Source organism: Dendroctonus ponderosae, unplaced genomic scaffold (genome assembly GCF_020466585.1).
Source record: "Dendroctonus ponderosae isolate FM_Combo_2020 unplaced genomic scaffold, Dpon_F_20191213v2 Dpon_F_20191213_3, whole genome shotgun sequence".
Lineage (NCBI taxonomy): Eukaryota > Metazoa > Arthropoda > Insecta > Coleoptera > Curculionidae > Dendroctonus > Dendroctonus ponderosae.
The window spans coordinates 13,191,255-13,199,268 of NW_026018508.1; the positions used below are offsets into that span (position 1 = coordinate 13,191,255).

At 36.2% G+C, this 8,014-nt stretch overlaps 3 protein-coding genes and 2 long non-coding RNA genes across 5 annotated transcripts in view; 3 read left to right on the forward strand and 2 right to left on the reverse strand.

Moving 5' to 3' along the window:
- Positions 1-718, forward strand: part of LOC109537386 (tRNA-dihydrouridine(47) synthase [NAD(P)(+)]-like) — a 3,041-nt gene extending 2,323 nt beyond the window's left edge. The window contains exon 7 of the mRNA XM_019904076.2: positions 275-718. Within this exon, the coding sequence (XP_019759635.2) occupies positions 275-704 (430 nt within the window). The 3' untranslated portion in view covers positions 705-718. The remainder of the gene's footprint in view (positions 1-274) is intronic.
- A 144-nt stretch (positions 719-862) lies between these two features.
- LOC109537392 (transmembrane protein 242) lies at positions 863-1,693 on the reverse strand. The gene is made up of 3 exons (XM_019904087.2): positions 1,386-1,693; positions 1,087-1,325; positions 863-1,019 (listed from the first exon to the last, which is right to left on the reverse strand). The coding sequence occupies exons 1-3, from the start codon at positions 1,438-1,440 to the stop codon at positions 876-878; spliced, it is 438 nt and encodes a 145-aa protein (XP_019759646.2). The 5' UTR covers positions 1,441-1,693; the 3' UTR covers positions 863-875.
- An 872-nt stretch (positions 1,694-2,565) lies between these two features.
- On the reverse strand, positions 2,566-4,209 carry LOC109537519 (etoposide-induced protein 2.4 homolog). The gene is made up of 2 exons (XM_019904295.2): positions 3,800-4,209; positions 2,566-3,750 (listed from the first exon to the last, which is right to left on the reverse strand). Exon 2 carries the CDS (start codon positions 3,664-3,666, stop codon positions 2,692-2,694), a length of 975 nt encoding a protein of 324 aa, XP_019759854.1. The 5' UTR covers positions 3,667-3,750; positions 3,800-4,209; the 3' UTR covers positions 2,566-2,691.
- Positions 4,210-4,280: 71 nt separating this feature from the next.
- On the forward strand, positions 4,281-5,056 carry LOC125503763. The gene is made up of 3 exons (XR_007281049.1): positions 4,281-4,544; positions 4,598-4,744; positions 4,798-5,056. It is a non-coding gene; the product is annotated as an uncharacterized LOC125503763 (long non-coding RNA).
- An 817-nt stretch (positions 5,057-5,873) lies between these two features.
- LOC125503764 lies at positions 5,874-6,948 on the forward strand. Its single transcript, XR_007281050.1, has 2 exons — positions 5,874-6,179; positions 6,286-6,948. It is a non-coding gene; the product is annotated as an uncharacterized LOC125503764 (long non-coding RNA).
- The last annotated feature ends 1,066 nt before the right edge of the window (positions 6,949-8,014 follow it).

The window sequence follows — 8,014 nt, forward strand, 5'->3', positions numbered from 1 at the left end:
TGAGCAAGAACGCTCATTTGTACATCATTCTAGACAGAAATAAATGGCCTTTTTAGAAAGTGAACCATGGATGGGGAATTGTTGGCAGTTTTCTCGAAAAATGCTTGAATTCAAGAAGTTTTAGATTTGACCCCCATGACCCCCCCCCCCTGGATCCGCCCTTGCTTGATGTAGCGTTTTTTGTATTTTCATTGAGGTTCACTAAACCATCAATTGTTACCGAAGTTCAACTTATCCGTTTTATTAGTAATATTTTTTGAACAATTCCATGTAGAGAAACAGCCCCAGAAGTGTCAGGCGTGATGCTGGCTCGCGGAGCCCTAATCAAACCTTGGATTTTCACGGAAATTAAAGAAGCAAGATTATGGGATATTTCAAGTAAAGAACGATTTGATATCGTTAAAAAGTACGTCGATTATGGACTAGAGCATTGGGGCTCAGATAGCAGGGGCGTCGAGAACACAAGGAAATTTTTACTGGAATGGTTGTCGTTTTTGTACCGCTACGTGCCAGTGGGGCTTCTGGAGCGACCTCCCCAAAAGATCAATGACAGACCGCCGTTTTATAGAGGCAGAGATGACTTAGAGACGTTGATGGCCTCTCCAGCTGCTTCCGATTGGATTAAATTGAGTGAAATGTTGTTGGGGAAAGTACCCGATGGTTTCAAATTTATACCAAAGCATAAAGCAAATTCGTACGAATAAAATCAGCAAAATTTTACGATTTTTTCTGTGCTTCACAGCTGAAACGTAGATTAGATATTGGAGACAGGGAAAGAGGAGTTGCTGGTTTTTATCAGTCCTAACAACCATTTACTCTCTATAAAACATTCCTATGCAGGCATCACTCTTAAATCATTAAATAAAGTTGAGATGTTATTTATTGTCTTTCTGCCCTTTTTGATCTTGCAAATACTGTAAAAGATCGTTCATTCCGCTGAACTCCGTTCTGCCTTGGGGTGGGTCATTTTTGGGGATTCGAGGCAAGGCCTCTCCCATTTTCGACCGGAATTCAGCAAACTACAAGTAATGTGTACACGATCAACAGTCACGTTTCAAACTTGAAATTGCTGATGAGATTACATACGCTGTGGGCTCCTGACAGTTTCCAAATTGCGTAAAATAGCACTCCGCACCCTGTAAAAGCATAGAGCGTACCCCAACCTAGTGCCTTCATGGCCAAAACAGCACCCGTTTCAGGCAATTCTCGGGACGGCATAAAACCTTTTCCAAAATACTTGGGATCCCGTTTCTTGGCTGCAATAACAGTGGCTCCAAAGCCAAATACGGCTGAGGCTCCGGAAACTGCCGCTAGGAACAGGCCGGCTGAAAACGCCCAATATCAAACAAGGAACCGACCCCTAGAATAGAAATAGTCAAATTTACCTTTAACCCTGAATTGCTTTGACTCCGCATTTTCAGTTGAAGTACTAGTGTCCATCGCGGTGGAATGTTCTTTTATAGACCCATATCAAGAAACTATTTGGTAAAATTAAGTAATATACATTGAGGTTAACTGGTGATTTTCTGTTATTTATCTGAACATAGGCACACACACAGATTATCAAACTACTCACTATTCGCCAGTTCAACTACCGATGGTCGCGACTTGTTCATTTGTTGGAGTTGATGAGATTTATAACATAAGAGAATGATTACACACTCCGATCTGCTTCTATTGCTTTAAAAGCTTGCAAAAGTTGATTTTTTTTTACATTAAATTTGGTTTTGGCACTATAACTTTCTTTGACGGTGTCTGTATACTTTATAAGTGGTATAAACTTTAGTTCCAAAAATTCATAACTTTCTGTTCATTCCTATTTGTTATGTAAAAAGGACTCTTGCCAGAGTCTAAATACATTTTTCTTGAGACGTCGGAGAGACTTCTCTGAGGCTGTATTTTACTGGTAAAGAGTTATACTACAAAGTACAGTAAATGAAAATTTCATTACTGACTGACTAAAAAAAGTTATGGTACTATTTTCGTGAAACAAAACTAAATTAATTATTGAAAATTATCAAAACGCTGAAATCGACGGCTTTTTTTAATTTTTTTTTAACTTTTTAACTTTTTTCAATAGCATCAACGGTTCAAAAATTATGCACAAAAAACGGGCTTTCGCACTGTCTTTAATTATTTATAAATAATTGTTTATAAACAATGTTCCACAGCCGGAAATCGAGCACAACCTATAGACTCAATATTCTGTCATCCTTCCGAACAACTTCCAATAATCTTTTACCATCATTTTTCAGTGTCCGAAACAGGCCTTTTAAAGTCTAATCCATAGAGAAAGTAAAATTACTTACTCTATGGTCTAATCCGACTGGACTCAAAATACGCTTCAGCCCGGTTTCAGGTACAAAACCAATATTTATCATAGGCGAAAATAACATGACTAAAAATCACAGATACTTGGAACAGTCAGACATGGAACCTGTGACTGTTTTAGCCACAGGATCGAAGATTTCGTTAATTAATGCACAGATCGCAGAGGTTATTAGTAGACTCCATGAGATAGAGAAAGTCAAATAGTAGCTATAAAAATATAAAATAAAACTATAATAACTGTTCAAGCATTTTAGACAAAAGTAGGTATATTACACATTTATTGTTTGGGCAAATACAAATATCACGTTTCAAAGTAAAAAAGTTATAACTAAAGGTAACGTAACTATCTCTATTTGACACTTATGAAACTGGGACAGCAGGTTTTACATTTTTCATTGAATGTCGAATTGTTTTGAAAAAAATGATATTTGTCGCCGCCATAGCAAGCGCGAAGAGATGAAGATTAAAAGTTCTGCCTGTTAGCGCTGGGGTTGCTTGATTGCCACTAATGATAAACAGAGGAAATATTATGGAAAATACACAGCCATTAATAAGCCAGGAGTTGGAAATTTGTGTTAGCAATGCCAGAGGTAGTCCAAACCCGATAAAATATGGCATGTTTTCTTCTAAAAACGACAGTCTTTTATCCAATACCCAACCCAGATTGAACCATTTATACTCAAAAGAATAGAGCGAATACAGCAATGCCATTTGAACTGTGTATAACGCCTGTCCTAATGGATATATCGGAATAATATAGCTTGTCAACGTGGCTTGTAATAAGAAGAGACTCTGAACCACTGCGCTGAAAACCGAATCTGCAAAATACATTGCCCTGCTCGGGAATGGCACTGGGCGCCCTCGGGTGTGCCGGAAAGCTGAATTCGCTATATCCTGGAACCAGAGCGTGTTGATAATTTTGCTCAACAGAAACAATGGCACGAGCCAAGCGGTTTGAAAAATGACCACCATGAGGTCCTTAACCCAAGACCATACTTTTGCAGTTACAAATGAATCCTCACTAAACAGACAGATGAACATGAATCCTATGCCGGGCAATAGAATATATTCAAATATCAGAACACTGAGCAGATAAACTCCGCCATTCAGAAGTGCACATTGCAGTAGATTCTGGACAATTTTGGAACCATCATTGGTTTTCGCTTTTCTAGGTGGGCAAATACTTGGGGACTGCCTTTGTCTGATCGTGGAGGGAAACGTGCTCCTTTTCTGTGCGCGTTCATTGATCTCCTTATCCAAGTAGAAAATTGCTACCATACCCCTGACACTGTCGTACAGACCTTTTGCCACCGCTGAAGGTATTGAGGGCCCCATAATATGTTGTATTTGCTAATCGGTATTGGCTGTCCTGTTTTACTCATTTAACTTGTCCGGCTTTCACGGCAAATCCACTGTTATCTATTGAGAAAAAATTAATGGACTTATAAAAGACCGTGTTAAAACTTACCTGAATCTCTTCTCGTTGGGCTCCGTCTCGGTCGCAGACAACAAGCAAAACATTCAGAGTACAGATATTTACGATTGCAATGACAATAGTTGAATAATTACGCGCACATCGAAAACTACTTCGAAATCAAGCACATACACTCTAACCTTCAATTTGATGCTGCTCACTTCGTACATAGATAAAGACTGATAAACATAGATAAAGACAAGCTGATAAAGACAAGACAATAGAGAGTTATTGGTCGGCCAATACGTTCATGCAGTATTATAGTTTGCGCTATTTTGACACAAACGCCTGCGCAAATCAGTCTAAAAAATAAGTACTGCAAAATTAAAGTACTGTTTTGTAGTATTTGTTCCCCGATACCGCACGTTTTATTTTCTACGTTAAACTGGCAGTTGACATTTCTGACGTCCGCTTGCAGGTTATTTCCTTATAAACATAACCCAGTTTCACCCATTTCCAATTGACCACTTGTTTACATATGTGAACATTACGTTTAACTACGTATTAAATCTTGTATTACTTATACAATTGGTTCAAAATGCCACATTTTTGCAGTGTCGTTAAATGCGCAACGAGATACGGTTTCTTTTGTCCGATTTTAGCGCGACATAGAAGAGAGATGATTTGAATGCTTTCTCTAGTGAACGTCGAAATGTTTGTGTTAAGGCTTTAAAACGGGTGCCTTTGGGTGAAATCTTTGTGAGAAATGATCGTATTTGCTTACGACATTTCATAACTGGTAAGTATTTGTGCAAAAAAGTGATTTTTGCTACTGTTTATGTTTGATTGAAGGAAAACCAGCTGCCTTAGAAGACAAAACTAATCCAGCTGTGTTGCCCAACGAAAATTTAGGAAACATTTGTAGTCTCTAACCAGGTCAATCTGCCTCCCTACTCCCTATTTACAAGGTTTTTAAAAAGAGCTAGAATGAAACCAGAGGTTGGTTGTTAAAAACATTAAAAGGGATAATGCTTTTAAGCTGCTGTTTTTAGGTCCGAGCTGAAGTTCTTTCTGCATGGTGTACAAGAATTTGATAGTGTTTCACAATTTATTGAAGAAAACTGAGCAAAGCAGGTTTATGGAAGCTGTGTTAGTGAGTCAGTTCAAACTGATGTACCTAACTGAAGAATATTCAAGTCGTGTTTTTCAGAACTTAGATTTTTGCAATTCAATAATGTACACCTTGCAAGCAAAAGTTCAAGTGATGGATGTAAATGAGAATTATGTTAAAAATAAATGCTTTATCCCTAACGTGTGTAGCTGATATCTCTTGAACCGTGCCAGACTCAGTATACTTGTAAACTTGCGAATCTTTATAAGCCTTGAGCTGTAATCCAATGTAAAAACTACGGCTTTAAATTAAGTAATTCACCAAATACGTCGTGATGCTGTGGAGAACTTATAAATATCAAGCCGTAATGACCAAGGGGGATTAAACAAGGGTCAAAAACTTCAGTTTGTTGATCGTATCTGTTCCTCGTATCTCCACTAAGCCTTGAATAGTATGCACTTCAAGACATAGTTATACTCATCGGGCATTTGTTCTAAATAAAAATATTCTCTTTCCTCAGCCTGATAACCACCCCTGTTTATAAATATAAGTATTATCAAAAATGTAATATTCAAGTTCATTTTCACTTGCTCCGCCTATGACTGCGGCTTCTAGAATTTCCTTCATTATAACAATTGAGCGTAAATGTTCAACAGCAACCAAAATCCAATTGAAAAGGTCAAAAATGCAAATACGCCAACGTAAAATGATTAATAATAAATTGTGTAAGGTTAGGTTACACAATAACACATGTTTAATACTAAAAGCTGTGAACTAGGCATTCCAATAACTATCATTTCGTTACAAAAATATCGCAAATGCAGTATTAAAATAAGGAATAACATTAGTACTGCATAACAGTATTTAGCATGTCCAATCAGAGGTCCAATAACTCTCTAATAGTAAAGGGTTGTGAATTATGAAGATAATAGGTGAAGATCGACGAATACTTTCACAGTGTAGCATTTTTGAACGGGTTTCTGTTGAAAATATTATTTTTAATTGTCTTTCAATCATGTTTGCAATATTAGGATTTTTTTAAAAAGTTTCAAGTTTTGAAGTTGCTAACATAAACCAATATTCGTTCGTCTGTGTCAAAAGCCGCCACTTTTTTTTAAATTATGAACGAAAATACATTTGACAACACGGCAGGCCGTGGCCCGTGGCCAACACATAGGAGACTAATTCCCCTGAAAGAGCTTATTGACATTCAAACGAGTTTTTTGATACCACGTAATGCATAATTTTGTTTTCAGTGAATATTGAAGATAGAAATTTTTTCGTTACATGATATTAATCTAATCGCCTGATCAGGACGTAGCAGTAAGTAAATTTTGTGCTTTAATATTTCATCACAGTTGCTTTGTTGTCATTTCGCGGTTTTCACCCCGGCTATACAGGACTAACCTGAAATATACTTCGCTTTCAGGGAATAAGCTAGAAAACTCTGTTGTTTTAAAGGCACATTTCGATACTAATATAATTTACTAAAAATGAGAACTTGCCACTTCATAACTTGGGCAACGCTTTAAAACACAACTTTAGGAACCAGGCCCTGCTGCAATTTAATTACGCTTTTTGGCTGTATACAATATGCAAGCAATAGCTAGAGTAGAACAGCACGTAGGATTGTATTCTTTCACATAGTTAGAGCCCCTTTGTATTTCGTGATGTCTGATAAAGTAACGGGAGCTTTGCTGCCGCCATTGAAACCTACTTGTCCAATGCACCATAGAAGAGAAGCAGTTTGGAGAAAGCCACTGTCGAATATTATCTGTTTTACTATTTTCCTTTGGTAATGAAGAAATCGAGGCAATAGTGTAATGTTGAAAAGTTTATGTAGAAGTTACATATGTTGACAAAGCTGTTACGTAAGAACTATCTATTTAAAAAAGTATTCAACCATATATATCCACATCCAGCCTTTTTGCTCAATTATGACTTATTTTAACCATTTAAGTGCGAATATCGAAATAGAAATTTATCTTTTTAACTTTAAAAAGGCAAAAACACGTTTGAATGGAATTATAACTTATTGCTTTAGTAAATTTTGTTGTTTCCTTACACGATTATTGACAAAGTGAACAGGACATCAACAAAATATGAATTTTCCCTTTCAAAAGCTACTTTAGATTAATTATTTAATTTAACGTAAATTTAATTAATTATTAATTAAAAACGGGTTAATTATCTAAAACAAATTATTTTGGCAAATAGTAAAATGTTCTTTTTCCTTGACAAACCGCCGCCCGCCAACAAATCGCGAGGTAACATTACACATCAATTTAAAGATGGCGCTGTGAGTCATCATAAGGCAAAAACACTGGAGAATATTCGCGAATTCAACTACAGAGCGGAGCGCTGCGAAACTTAAACAAATACTCGTATCCAGTGGCGGGCGTTAAGAGAAATTTTCTCTCGCCCAACGACTAGCCATATAAATAGCAATATAAATAATTGCGAATTCAATAATCGGATCAAATTCGACAGTAATGATAGTGAACGTGGAATTATTTCACTACCTTATAAAAGTTTTATTCACTGTTTATAATGTTATTTCCGTTAATTTAAATATTTTTAATCTACTTTCGTTCAGGAAACGGAATTATTCAATTCAAAAAATACGTATGTTTACAATAGTTTTTATTACAATTGTGAACTATAATTTTTTATCATTTATTTCGTTATTCTACGAAAGTAGATACAATCTCGTATAATATTTGTGTTGTAAATTCGTATTGGGACACTCAAGGTATTGTCAAACTCTGTTAGCTCCGTGTTTGACATGTCGTTATAAGTGCTTACTGAAAATGGACCTTTGGAACGCTCGTATCTTAAATAAAAATAACAAAAAAATATTTTACATTATATTCTGCCAAAGAAGAAAACCAAATATTTTGTAAAAAATATATTCATATTATATCAAACTCTTACCATTCATTAAAAGTATAAATATCTCCTGCTCATCTTGAAAATATGTTTCCAAGCGGAAAATAAAGGTGGCGCCGCCACTGCTCGTAGCGAGTGACATGTAAACAATGACCATGACCGAATGTATACGAAAATGTCAAATGTTACTCGTTAAGTGTAGGGTATATTTAGCCTCCAGTTGGCGTTTTTTAATTCGCGATTACTCAAAATACTTACAATGCAAATCA